Here is a 14,575-nt window from a genome sequence, read left to right on the forward strand (position 1 = left end):
AGGCTACACATAGGTCTGACTGGTTTTAGTTTAATATATCTACCATGTATGTTACTTGTCACAAGATATGCAATAGCCTCATAATCAAAGGAATGACGATATTTATTGTAAAACTGAACTGAAGCAATATGGTGCATGACATTCTGTTTTAATTAGTAATATTCATAATCACAAAACATACAACTAAGTGACCTTTCAATAGCATTTTGCTTGGAAATACATGCTCATCATTATATTTTCCTTTTAGTCTTTTATTTGCCCCGGAACATCAGCACTGTATTTGGAAGCAAATTGCAACAAGGCCCCTCTCTATCACAGATTCTAATATAAGGCATCAAATCCCTCTCTCTGTCTTTGTCTCTCTTACTGTCTTCAGCTGTCTTCTATGAAAGTGTTTATAAACAGCTATATAGCATGGCTCTCCTATCAATAAGCTATAAGTACAATTTAGCACTGTAGCCAACAGATAGGATTCTGCGACAGACATTTTTGTCAGAGTGTTCTTCATTTCCACTTCATCTAACTCAATATTAGTAGAATTACCAAAGCAGAGCAGTGTCTGTCTTGTCTCTGAGGATCGAAGGGGCAATTTCATGCTTTGGCAGCTAGAACTGCATACAGCGAGCCATCTCATCTTATTGACCTCCAACTATCCTGACAGTCCACCAGCAGAAGTCCCAGACTTCAGGACCCAGTCAGTCAAATCTGCAGCTGCTCCATTGATTGCAATGGCACATGGATGAGAGTGAGTGTGTTTGTGTGTAGGGTTTGTGAAGGTGTGCAGTGAATGCTATAGCCATTCACTCACAGTTAGCAAGTCAATGCTATCCTGATATCCAGGTGTGTGTGTGTGTGTGTGTGTGTGTGTGTGTGTGTGTGTGTGTGTGTGTGTGTGTGTGTGTGTGTGTGTGTGTGTGTGTGTGTGTGTGTGTGTGTGTGTGTCAGGTGCAAGACGACACAAGCAGTTCTTCTGCTGTGATATCGCCTTCATTTCACAAAGCCACCACCAGGCAGCAGAGTCTCCCCTTCTACACCATCTCCTTCCTCACTAATTCTGTGGAATCCTGCAGACACACAAAAACAGATATTTGTAGGTTATTCACAGAGCACATTAGAATAGAATAAATAAGTCAATAGAAGTTCATTGATTCAAAGTGGGACATGTACTTACAGAGAAGCATACTTCATTAGTGAAGTCCCCCGCCATTGGTTGTGCCGGAACTGGAGACACGGTCATTCGGTCCTGCTGAAAATGGACAAAAGGAGAATGATAACAAATGTACAAATATTTCATGTTAGAAACACCTTCTTGGGGCCTCCCGGGTGGCGCAGTGGTCTAGGGCACTGCATCGCAGCGCTCGCTGTGCCACCAGAGACTCTGGGTTCGCGCCCAGGCTCTGTCGCAGCCGGCCGCGACCGGGAGGTCCGTGGGGCGACGCACAATTGGCCTAGCGTCGTCCGGGTTAGGGAGGGTTTGGCCGGTAGGGATATCCTTGTCTCATCGCGCACCAGCGACTCCTGTGGCGGGCCGGGCGCAGTGCGCGCTAACCAAGGTAGCCAGGTGCACGGTGTTTCCTCCGACACATTGGTGCGGCTGGCTTCCGGGTTGGAGGCGCGCTGTGTTAAGAAGCAGTGCGGCTTGGTTGGGTTGTGTTTCGGAGGACGCATGGCTTTCGACCTTCGTCTCTCCCGAGCCCGTACGGGAGTTGTAGTGATGAGACAAGATAGTAATTACTAACAATTGGATACCACGAAATTGGGGAGAAAAGGGGGTAAAATTTAAAAAAGAGAAAAAAGAAACACCTTCTTGAACCAGGTGAAAAAACCCCAAGCCATAATACTCACTGTGAGGTGTGGGTCATACATGTCGTTGGCAATGCCTTCGATAGCGGAAGGCGAAGCTGATCGTTCCACAGCTCCGCCAGTCATTGCCTTTGTTTTGTCCTGGTTGCGCAGGTAGTAGTACAGCAACACTCCCAGAGTGGCCAGCAGCAGCAGTACCACGATGATGGAAGCTGCAATACCTCCTGTGTTGTCTGGTTCTGGTGTGGCTGTATTGGACATAAGGTGTTATTAGACAAGGGTTGCTCAGCCAGACCTGGTGAGTGGCATTAGCCATGAAGAATATATTGTTTGTGTCTTACTTGTTAGTGGGTCTTTTGCTTCACCGGCACAGTTGAATCCTATGTCATAGCCAATGTCATCCAGGGCCAAGACTCCAGTGTATCCTTTGAAACCCTCAAATATAATCTAGAAACACACATTCTCAATGAACAACAACCCTTCCTTGCAATAATACAATATGAAACAATATATACAGGTAACTGGCAAAATAAACGAAACACCAAAATAAAGTGTCTTAATAGGCCGTTGGGCCACCACGAGCCCGAACAGCTCCAATGTGCCTTGGCATAGGAGGGATGCGACACAAGAAAATCCAGCATTTGGTGTTTTGTTGATGGCGGTGAAAAACGTAGTCTCAGGCGTCACTCCAGAATCTCCCCTAAGTGTTCAATTGGGTTCAAATCTTGTGACCGAGATGCACGCGTACACGATCGCAAACACACACTTTAAACCCCCTATGCTCCGTTGAGACCCCTCTTTCAAAGTCACTGAGATCTCTTCTTCTAGCCATGGTAGCCATAATAATGGGCAACTGGGCATTTTTATACATGACCTGAAGCAGGATGGGATGTTAATTGCTAAATAAACTCAGGAACCACACCTGTGTTGTGTGTGTGTACGTGTTTGTGTGATGTCTGACCTGATACTCATTAGTAGAAGTGATGTCAACATTGAAGCGTGACCAAACTGCTCCCACCTCTTCCACACTCAACATTTGTTTCAGGTTGCCTTCAGACTGCCTCCACACCTTCAGATGACTACCATCTGCATGGACACAGTATGGAATATAACGGCATTAACAAACTGGCAACCAGGATCATCACCATCATGGTCGGCATCATCACATAGACACAGACAGGTAAGGCAGGTTGTTTGATAGAGTTAAGACAGCAGTGGTGGTGAAGTCCAGTGGTGTAGGTTGGGTCTTACGGGAGACTGGTTTGTACACCCAGAAGCGCAGGCAGGTGCCCTTGGTGGAGGGCCGATGAGGACTCAGCAACCAGGCCTTGTATTTGGCTGTGTCCCTGGTGCTACTGGGGAGGAACAGGAAGTGACCTGCAGAATGGACACAAGGACAATAAGACTGGGACCAATCAGAACATGCATTCTCATCTGGAAGAGTAGGATTTCAGAGGCCAATTTGATGCTTATGACAAATCTTATAATGCATTATAACTGCATCATACCTGCATGCTTTAAGTAAAGTGTTACCGTTAGGTTTAATCAAGACCTTAGCTTACAGTAAATGCATTTAAATGTGTCAGTGTGTCACCTCTCTCTGTCCCAAGGGTGTGGTCATGGGATGGGGTGGGGTAGTGGGTCTCTGCCTCAGCACTGGTCAGCTCCCAGTCTAACTGGTCTAGCTCAGGGTTCTGAGTGTTGGTCCAGTCACACATACCTATCTCCAGGTCACACTTAGTACCTGACAAACAGACCAGCATGCATGTCACTAACACACACAATAAGAATCATTATCTCTCTCTCTGTGTGTTCGTATGTGTGTGTGTAAAGTACTGACCAAGTGTTTGACAAGGATGGTTTGAGAAAATTATGTCATCAACTGAGACATGAGTGCCTTTCCCACCCGCTCCCTGCACCTCAAACTCCAACTGAAACACAAACAATTTTCAATTCAGTCATTTAGCAGACACTCTTTTCCAGAACGACATACAGGAGCAATTTGGGGTAAGTGTTTTGCACAAGGGTATATCGACAGATTTTTCACCTAGTCGGCTCGGGGATTCAAACCAGCGACCTTTCGGCTACTGGCCCAATGCTCTTAAACACTAGGCTGCTTACATCTGACCTTTCAGTGCTTGCAGTGTCTGACCAGTGGCTTGATCACATGACATCATGTACACTACCTGCCAGTCTGTGATGGTGCTGCTGATGTTGCCGTTGCCATGGCGCCAGACATCACCCTGGTCCAGGTTGTTGGAGAAGATCTTCACCCTATCTCCTTTCACTGGCTTCATGTACACAGTCAGCAAACCTAAAATAGAACACACACACACTAATGTTGGAGCACATATTCTTTTGTAGTACATTTACCCCTTTTTCGTGATATCCAATGGTAGTTACAGTCTTGTCCCATCGCTGCAACTCCCGCTAGAGTGTGATGGGACAAGGACATCCCAGCTGGCCAAGCCCTCCCCTGACCGGGACGATGCTTGGCCAATTGTGCGTCGTCTGTAGTGACTCCTCAAGCACTTCGATGCCTTAGACCGCTGCGCCACTCTGGAGGCCCCAGCATGCAAAGTGCGATGTGTGATTGAGGGTGGGTGGGTATGTACTGTAAAAGGTATATACTCACCAGGATTCTCTCCCCCCATGTGGTACCAGAAGTGAACACACTCTGTTTGTACCACGCCTACTCGCACAGGGGATGTAAGGGTGGCCACACTGCCCTGTGGTAGGATCTCCACATCACTGTCTGCCATCATGTAGTACCCTAAGGACCAACAATAGGATATGTTGAAGTAGATTCCATGTATCTTTGTATCTCTCACTACTTGTATTTGTGAGAGGTATTGACATGTTGAAAGCACCGAGCTGTCTGTTTAAACGACTAGCACACAGCTCAGACACCCATGCATACCCCACAAGACATGCCACCAGAGGGCTCTTCACACTCCCCAAGTCCAAAACAGACTATGGGAGGTGACAGTACTACATAGAGCCACGACTACATGGAACTCTATTCCACATCAGGTAACTGATGCAAGCAGTAGAATCAGATTGAAAAAACATATAAAAATACACCTTATGGAACAGCATGGACTCTGAAACAACACAAACATAGGCGCAGAAACATGCATACACACACATGATAACATACGCACTACACACACATGGATTTTGCCATTTGCCATTTTTTTTGCCATTTTGCCTTGAGGGCGCACAGTGTGTTGTGAAATCTGTTATGAACGTATTGTAATGTTTTCAAAATTGTATAGCTGCCTTAATTTTGCCATACCCCAGGAAGAGTAACGGGATCCATAATAAATACAAATACAAATGATCTCCTTTTGTCGTTCTATTTCTCTCTCTCTCCGTCTCTCACCCATCACTGTCTCCAGTGTGTGGTCTGTTTTTGGCCCAGTGTTGGAGGACTGCCAGTTAGTGTGGAGCCAGCGGGCAGTGCCAGTGGTGGTGTAGCCGCATTGCTGGCCTTCAAAGGAGCACTTATTGGGCACGGTGCATGGGCGGTTCACAAATGTCACGTCATCTAGTGCAACCCGCCCGTCAAAGCCGGAGCGCACTGCTTCAAATATCAGCTGTGTGTGTTTGTGAATCAAAGAAGAGGAAGGAGAGGGGAGCAGGGGTGGAGAGAAATGGAAGTGTCATATCAATGTCAACATGAACAGACATATTCTATTTTTGTTATTATTCATGTTTATGTGTCACTGGACCTAAAGCCTGTATTGAACCCACTCATACCTGGAAGCTAGTTAGCTGCTCAGATACTGGACAGTGTCCCTCATGCCAGAAGTTGCCATGGGCACCGGTGCGGCTCCATAGCAGACTCTCACCGCCGTAGGCATCACGCATCTTAACACTGAGTGCACCTGAGAGGGATAGAGAGAGGGGGAGACGGAGTGGAGTTGAGAGAGAAGGAATAAAAACATAGGAAGAGGATGTGAGAGGAAGAGAAGAGGGAGATAGAAATAGGACGTGAAAGTGGTTTTCATTGTGTTCAGGAGTGACTCTTCTGGAAGTCAAGGAGAGCCCTTCATCCTCACCTGTCTCAGGCCCATAGAGCTTATAATAGAAGGACAGGCAGTGATGTCCGGAGGTGCCTGGCTGACGGTACGATAAAAGACGGCCAGACACACCCCGTAACAAGGGGCTCCATACGTCTACAGCAAGGCTTTTACCTGTAATCAAAGACATGATTAATTAAGGCGTTATAGACATCTAATGACTTAATGATCAGGTCCATTGGTTACATAGAGAGCAGAGAACACTTGGATTAATGCTACTATGTGAGAAGTACGACATGGTAAGAATGTAAAACTGGTAAGTGGTTATGTGAACCTAGCTGACTATTCTATGCAGGTGTAAGGTCATGTTAGTACCGACGCCAATGGAATGGTCCATCCCTGTGAGCAGGCTCCAGTCAAAGTTGTCCGTTTGATCCTGGTACCAGCCACACAGTCCCTCTTCAAAGTTACATGACAGAGCTGTCCAGAAGAAACAAATCATATCAGCAGAAAATCAACTAAATAAAATGCTATATACTATACAGGATGTGTGTGACCATACTGAAATACCAAATGATCACAGCAAAACAATATTTGTTCAAACTGAAACATAAATTGCTTACCTGTGGGAGAGGATGGGAAATACTGAGCGTGACAGTTGATGAAACGAACATCCTTCACAGATATTCTGGCACATGGGCACAACTTCCTAGCACGAGCCACAAATTCCATCTTGGAAAGAGAAGGAGTGAAAGAAAGAGTAAATACCAGAAAGAGTAACCACAGCATCAAAAAATGAATACAATTAATATGGTAGTAGATAATACAAGATAATTACTGGCTACAAACAAGGTCCCCCAAAACCAAACCATAATCATGTCTTGAAGGTATCATACCTGGAAGCGGTGATCCCTGGCTCCGATGTACACCTGCGCCTGCTGGTACACCCCCTCTACAGATCCTGTTTTCCCACTGAACTCCCAAAGCCTGGGCAGACTGCCCAACAGACTGTCAATCACCCGGATGGACACCTCACCTAGGGGAGAAAACGGGGAACAAAGAGGCAGAGGTAAAGACAAGGAGCGGCAGATGTCCTGAACTGTAGGAGGGACATAGGTTTTGGTTAAGGGGATTGTTAGGGTTTGCTTGCAGGTGGCTGAGGCTGTGTTACCGGTGTGATTGCTCTTGCTGGTCAAGGAGTAGGAGAAGTTGAGGGTGCAGGCTGGCCCCGAGGGGCCCAGGAGAGGGGTGCGTGTCTGTGCCTCAGTCAACTGCTGCCCTGGGGCTTCAGCTAAAAACAGGTACTTGTCTGAGGGCAGAAAGAGAGATGGAGAGTTGGAGGTCTGTCACTATACTGAAAAAAAAACCAAACAAAATGTACAGCTGACCAGACATGGCCACTCATACCTTATAGTATCTTGATATGCACACAAGCATAACACACACAAGCAAGCATGCACACGAACACACACACTCCGCTGACCAAAAGTTACCTTTGGGGGTGTCATTTAGCACCCACTGCTGGCTTCCAATGCTGCTGTCTGTCCATCCAGAGCTGCCCTTCTCATAGGAGAAGTCCCCTACACAAACACACACACTAAGAACATGCAGATTCCCACAAAAAAAATTGGGACAAATAATACAGTTGAAATCGGAAGTTTACATACACTTAGGTTGGAGTCATTAAAACTTGTTTTTCAACCCCTCTACAAATTTCTTGTTAACAAACTATAGTTTTGGCAAGTCGGGTTAGAACATCTACTTTGTGCATGACACAAGTCATTTTTCCAACAATTGTTTACAGACAGATTATTTCACTTATAATTCACTGTATCACAATTCCACTGGGTCAGAAGTTTACATATACTAAGTTGACTGTGCCTTTTAACAGCTTGGAAAATTCCAGAAAATTATGTCATGGCTTTAGAAGCTTCTGATAGGCTAATTGACATCATTTGAGTCAATTGGAGGTGTACCTGTGGATGTATTTCAAGGTCTACCTTCAAACTCAGTGCTTCTTTGCTTGACATCATGGGAAAATCAAAAGAAATCAGCCAAGACCTCAGAAAAACAATTGTAGACCTCCAAAAGTCTGGTTCATCCTTGTGAGCAATTTCCAAATGCCTGAAGGTACCACGTTCATCTGTACAAACAATAGTACACAAGTATAAACACCATGGGACCACGCAGCCGTCATACCGCTCAGGAAGGAGACCCGTTCTGTCTCTTAGAGATGAACGTACTTTGGTGCGAAAAGTGCAACTCAATCCCAGAACAACAGCAAAGGACCTTGTGAAGATGCTGTACAAAAGTATCTATATCCACAGTAAAACGAGTCCTATATCGACATAACCTGAAAGGCCGCTCAGCAAGGAGAAGCCACTGCTTCAAAACCGCCATAAAAAAGCCAGACTARGGTTTGCAACTGCACATGGGGACAAAGATCGTACTTTTTGGAGAAATGTCCTCTGGTCTGATGAAACAAAAATAGAACTATTTGGCCATAATGACCATCGTTATGTTTGGAGGAAAAGGGGGAGGCTTGCAAGCCGAAGAACACTATCCCAACCATGAAGCACAGGGGTGGCAGAATCATGTTGTGGGGGTGCTTTGCTGCAGGAGGGATTGGTGCACTTCACAAAATAGATGGCATCATAAGGAAGGAAAATGATGTGGATATATTGAAGCAACATCTCAAGACATCAGTCAGGAAGTTTAAGCTTGGTCGCAAATGGGTCTTCCAAATGGACAATGACCCCTAGCATACTTCCAAAGTTGTGGCAAAACGGCTTAAGGACAACAAAGTCAAGGTGTTGGAGTGGCCATCACAAAGCCCTGACCTCAATCCCATATAAAATTTGTGGGCAGAATTGTAAAAGCGTGTGCGAGCAAGGAGACCTAAAAACCTGACTCAGTTACACAAGCTCTGTCAGGAGGAATAGTCCAAAATTCACCGAACTTATTGTGGGAAGCTTGTGGAAGGCTACCTGAAACATTTGACCTAAGTTAAACAATTTAAAGGCATAGCTACCAAATACTAATTGAGTGTATGTAAACTTCTGACCCACTGGGAATGTGATGAAAGAAATAAAAGCTGAAATAAATCACTCTACTATTTTCTGACATTTCACATTCTTAAAATAAAGTGGTGATCCTAACTGACCTAAGACAGGGAATTTTTACTAGGATTAAATGTCAGGAATTGTGAAAAACAGAGTTTAAATGTATTTGGCTAAGGTGTATGTAAACTTCCGACTTCAACTGTATAGTACACCTACAATAATACATACATCGTAAACGCAGAGTACTCACCGCACTTTGCCTCGTCATCTTTATCCGCACAGTCTTCATGAAAGTCACAGATCTTACTGGTGTCGCTAGTGCAAGGATGCCCAGGAGGTTTGGGGAAATTTGCTAATGTGACATTTCCTGCAAGAGGAAAGGTGGGAAGGGGCCAGAGTAAGCAGGTAAATAGATGCAGTATACATGCTATGTTATGACCATATTGCACTGTGCTGTTGGTTAACATTATTAGTAGTTCAGTTTTTTATACATTGTGTGATTCAGAAAACACCTTCCTTGTATGTGTTTATTTGGTTCACCTTTAGAGAGACGGCAGTTAGGAGACATCATAATGCTATCGATAGCAACCCCTCCGTACTCCTTGTCTCGGATCGCAGCCACAAACACAAGCTAAGACAGATGAATGTCATTAAAAGGAGAAAGAGAGCAATATGCAAATGAAAAGGTGGTCAGTATTCAACAGGCTTTTATACCAATACTGTCCCTCATCCAATGTAAGCTCTTTGATTATCTGGAAAACCATCTGGAACAGATGTCCATGCTTTGATTATGTCCACCAAGCCCTATCTAGTCCACTCACCTGGAAGCTGGTGTTGCTAATGATCTCCACCTCAGCCTTGACCCAGAGGTCCCCTAGGGCACCCCCCCTCTGCCACACCGGGTAGATCTCCGTGTCTGCCACCAGCACAGACAGGCCTCCAGACCTGGGCCCGAACTGGTGGCTGTACATCACCATCTACAGGGCAGACATGACGTTCATTTAGGTGTTTTTGCTCACATTAAAGACAAGTATCTATAACTTTAAAGACTGTAGTAAATTAGTAATTAAAGTGAACATAATGATTGATTCAACTATTGTTACCTTGACTGAGAGGTTAGCAATATGATGACTGTCAGAGTGATGATATAGTGTGTGATAGTGTGTGTATGTGTGATATGCGTTTGGTAGCCTTACACCAGTAATATAAATGTTGCTGGTTTGAATCCCCGAGTCTACTAGCTGAAAAATCAGCCGATGTGCCCTTGAGCAAGGCACTTAACCCTAATTGTTCCTGTAAGTCGCTCTGGAGAAGAGCGTCTGCTAAATGGCAATATTTTTTAAATGTAAATGTGCGTATAAAGTTCAAAAGACTGGCCTGCCAAGGTAGAAGCCATGTGTGTGTGTGGAGACAGCATGATAGAGGGGTGTTTTGGAGAAGCCTTGTTGTGCCTTAGTGCATACCTTGCAAGGATCTGTGCTATTGGTTGGTTCCAGTAGAGGGCTTTGAAAGGATGTCCAATCAGATTTGAGCCCGCCTTCAGGTACAGTGACATACAGGAAGTGACCTTCAGGGCAATAACACAAGTTGAAGACATCTCACTGAGGAATAAAATCAGGACAGAACAAGTATTAATATGTTTCTATAACGACATTGAGCTTGTACCCGATGCAGCATTGTTGGAATGGTCTCTACCAGGTCCTTTAAAAGGGTCTGTCATGGAGATATTGGCCTGACTGGTCCTTGTCCACTTCAGACTAGTGGAGACAGTCCTCAGGTCCCAGTTACACACTCCTTCTTCAAAGTCACAGCCCCAGTAGCCTCCTAAACACACAAAGCCATACAGAGTTCATAAAAATAGTGGAAGAGGGTTAAAATAATGATGAAATAAGGTGACTCTCACCACAATTCTGCTCGTCAGTTTTGTCACCACAGTCATCAGCGCCGTCACAGACCTGACGCTGCTCCACACAGCCCTCCCTATTACACTGCAGTAACCCTGCAGCACACGACTCCCCTGGGACTGGCACTGAGAACAAAGAGAGAGGTAGAGGTGGAGAGAAAGAGAGAGAGAGAAAGAGAGAGAAAGAGTAATCTCTCTAAACTCAAAGTGATGTTAACACACTGACACAGAATAACAGATCTGAGGAAGAGAGCATAAAGAAACAGAGGAATCAAAAGACAGAAAAAGAGAGAGGCTCACGAGGCAGGGCACAGTCGAAGAAATGCAGCTGGTCTATAGCCACGTCTCCGCGGCGCCCCTCGGTGCGTTGGGAGTGGAGGCGGATCTGGAAGGTGGTGGGGATGCGTCCCAGGAAGACGGTTGCCTCCCTCCAGCCACGCACGCTGGTGCTCTCAGGACGCCACACCACTGCCTGCTGGGTGCTATCCTCCCTATACACAGAGGCCCACAGTGGGGCAGGCCCCAGCCCTGTGAACCCTGATAATAGTATAAAGGTTAGATTTTGCTGGAATTTACCTCATTCTACACAGTGGCTAACCCCTGTGTTTCCCATGCTAAAACTGATCAGAAGAACTAGCTAAATATCACTGTAAAACCCTTGATTTTGTAATGCTATTGTGTTACCTGGGTCCCAGAGGAAGTATCTGAGGTGCATTCGGCATGAGGGAGAAGACTGTTTCATCATTGGAGATGCCATCATTGCAGTGCTGGGAGAATGTGCCTTCACTTCGGTCACTCCCATAAACCAACCTAAAAACACAATACGCAGTCATTGTATAATCTCCCACACACAAATAGCCTCATTCACCAAAGCCCCATATACTACCCACCATACGTCGCCAAACCCACTGGCTCCAGGTCATCTATAAGTCTTTGCTAGGTAAAGCCCCGCCTTATCTCAGCTCACTGGTCAACATAGCAGCACCCCCCCGTAGCTCGCGCTCCAGCAGGTATATTTCATTGGTCACCCCCAAAGCCTATTCCTACTTTGGCCGCCTTTCCTTGCAGTTCTCTGCTGCCAATGACTGGAACGAATTGCAAAAATCACTGAAGCTGGATACTCATATCTCCCTCACTAACTTTAAGCATCAGCTATCAGAGAAGCTCACAGATCACTGCATCCGTACATAGCCCATCTGTAAATAGCCCATCCAACTACCTCATCCCCATATTGTTCTATATTTCTATATATTTTTTTACTCCTTTGCACCCCAGTATCTCTACTTGCACATTCATCTTCTGCACATCTATCACTCCAGTGTTTAATTGCTAGATTGTAATTACTTCGCCACTACAGCCTATTAATTGCATTACCTCCCTAATCTTACCTCATTTGCACACACTGTATACTGATTTTTTCCTATTGTGTTATTGACAGTACGTTTGTTTATTCCATGTGTAACTCTGTTGTTGTTGTTTGTGTCGCACTGCTTTGCTTTATCTTGGCCAGGTCGTAGTTGTAAATGAGAACTTGTTCTCAACTGGCATACCTGGTTAAATAAAGTTGAAATAAAATACAAAAATTAAATAGATGTGAATTACATTTTTTAGTAGTGTGTGATACAAATCTTCTAAGCCCTGTGTTTTAGTGTTTTTTTTATTAGTGTACATTCACTGGGAGAGCAGGAGTGTGAGTACCTATCTGAGTGCACTGAGTACCTATCTGTGTGTTCTAGTACTGTCGAGAGTGTACCTGTGGCTGTCCCAATAGTGAAGTCTGAGGAGGGTCCGCTGTCTGGCAGTGTGTCCCCTCTCTGACGCCTCTCCCAGGAGTAGGCCTTCTCCAAGGACTGGTCCTGCCAGCCACACACGTCTGGGTCCTCAAAGTCACACACAAAGTCCATCCCTCTGTAGCCTTGGGTTTCCCACCAACACGCATGATACAGACAGGCAGACAGACAGGCAAGCAGACATAGGCATCACTTAAAATCAAAAGCTTGTATTGCAATGTGTTGGTCTGAGGGAGCAGCAGTGTGTGTTCTTGGAAATTGATTTTTCTTGACCTTGAACTTTTTCCACCCCGTTCTAGTGATATAACATAACGTTTGGTAAATGTCAGAGCTGCATGATTGGTGTTCAGTGGCAAATGGGCACGGTCACTGGAGCGCAGGTAGAATAATTGATTTGTCCGGCTCAGTCAGAGCAGAGGGAGTCTTACCACAGCCGTCTTCATCGATGCAGTCTGTACAGTCACAAACAAAGTCACACTTCAGCTCTGGGGTCTGGCATGCAAGTGTCTGTGAGCCAATTGCTGCAAAACAACAGACTCATCATTGACTTTGAAAATAATCTCCATCTACAGTACAGTAGGAGAGTGATTTAAGCAGAAAAAACTAAAACTGTCTTTTTTAAGTGGCCAATTGCATAAATGCCCCAGTAGGATCTTCCATTCTTGGACCTGAGTACGTGCAAGAATTACCCGGGCAGTAAGTAACCCCTTAACTCCCCTCTTATCAGAACCCATTATAATCAACGTTTTATGAGGCTGCTAATGTTAGCAGGCTCAAAGGCCATACAGTGCAGTAATCTGGTAAAGGGAAATGTTCAATCCAAGGTCCCTGACAGCAGGTATTACAGAATCCATGTCACAAGAGTCCATAAAGTAACACTGTACATAATAAATAAGAGTTTTTGTGGTAGCAGTAACTTCCAAAGCCACAGGACCTACGTTCATCATGCACCTACACAGCCTATTTCAAGTCAAAAACAAAAACGATATTGCACTTCCTTGATAACTGTGAATTTAAAAAGTTTCCTTGTTGCTGACACGGACAGTGAGTTCAGTAAACACTAGCCTACATTTAGCAAAGTATTACATGAAGACTACAGTGTCAATGTTCTTACCCCAGAGAAACGTCAGCAGTAAAACCAGTGCTGAAAACCCTCTGTTAAATCCCATGTTACCCTTCTCTTTCTGCTGGAGTTGTGGACGTCTGAACACCACCTGGCACCTACTAGACTGTGATAACAGCCACTGTCTGCCTCTGCCCTCCTCTGATCTGCTGATTGATAACAGGTAGACTTTACATCCACCTGCATCAGTCAGAGCCTGAATAAAACAGCACTTTTCATGTTTAAAGGCACTTTACTGAACAGAGGACTAAATATTATGGCTGCATGCATTCATCAAAGGTCCTGAATTCCTCTTCATGACACTGAGCACTGCAGAGCTGCCATGTAGAAACTTGGCTCTGATGAGCATGTAGAAACTTGGCTCTGATGAGCATGTAGAAACTTGGCTCTGATGAGCATGTAGAAACTTGGCTCTGATGAGCATGTAGAAACTTGGCTCTGATGAGCATGTAGAAGTCAAGGCACTGAATACTGATAGGATAGTAATTTGCAATGTATACCTTTATGAAAGTATCAAACTTGTGTCATATTGATACTTTAAATTCGCTATAGATACATAATTTAATTGGCAGTAGCACATACTGACAGAAAGGTATATTTAGGTGCATGATTGAGTGTAGACTTGCAGTATACAGTGATGTAATGGTAAAAACAATAGGTGGGTAAACTGATTGCGGTGTAAAAAGTAACACTCCCTATACTTTCATGTAAACTGCATTTACCCTCCACTATACCACTGTGCCTGTATGGCAACATCGGAAGTTAACGCATTTCAGATCAATGAGTTCATCTGACCTTATCTGATATCCACATTTATAATCACTCATGTAGCAGTTGCTCAGCAATTTGAAGTTTAGTGGCTCCCAAAA

The 14,575-nt window shown here is 44.8% G+C and overlaps 1 protein-coding gene across 2 annotated transcripts; it reads right to left on the bottom strand.

Moving 5' to 3' along the window:
* Positions 1-84: 84 nt before the first annotated feature.
* Positions 85-13,797, bottom strand: mamdc4 (MAM domain containing 4). Of its 2 annotated transcripts, none has more exons than XM_023987754.1 (29): positions 13,698-13,797; positions 13,012-13,104; positions 12,547-12,708; positions 11,478-11,603; positions 11,094-11,330; positions 10,794-10,919; positions 10,556-10,714; positions 10,354-10,457; positions 9,712-9,867; positions 9,431-9,521; positions 9,141-9,257; positions 7,322-7,408; positions 7,000-7,137; positions 6,725-6,864; positions 6,452-6,560; positions 6,204-6,308; positions 5,868-6,002; positions 5,566-5,693; positions 5,189-5,402; positions 4,439-4,576; positions 3,990-4,117; positions 3,644-3,734; positions 3,398-3,547; positions 3,055-3,180; positions 2,765-2,889; positions 2,145-2,250; positions 1,846-2,051; positions 1,172-1,243; positions 85-1,064 (listed from the first exon to the last, which is right to left on the bottom strand). In XM_023987754.1, exons 1-29 carry the CDS (start codon positions 13,750-13,752, stop codon positions 1,029-1,031), a joined length of 3,660 nt encoding a protein of 1,219 aa, XP_023843522.1. In that variant the 5' UTR covers positions 13,753-13,797; the 3' UTR covers positions 85-1,028. The 2 variants fall into 2 exon arrangements, with proteins under 2 accessions (XP_023843522.1, XP_023843521.1); XM_023987753.1 differs by having other exon boundaries at positions 1,172-1,246.
* Between the last annotated feature and the right edge of the window lie 778 nt (positions 13,798-14,575).

The sequence above is a fragment of the Salvelinus sp. IW2-2015 genome, linkage group LG5, assembly GCF_002910315.2.
Source record: "Salvelinus sp. IW2-2015 linkage group LG5, ASM291031v2, whole genome shotgun sequence".
In the NCBI taxonomy this organism is placed as follows: Eukaryota; Metazoa; Chordata; class Actinopteri; order Salmoniformes; family Salmonidae; genus Salvelinus; species Salvelinus sp. IW2-2015.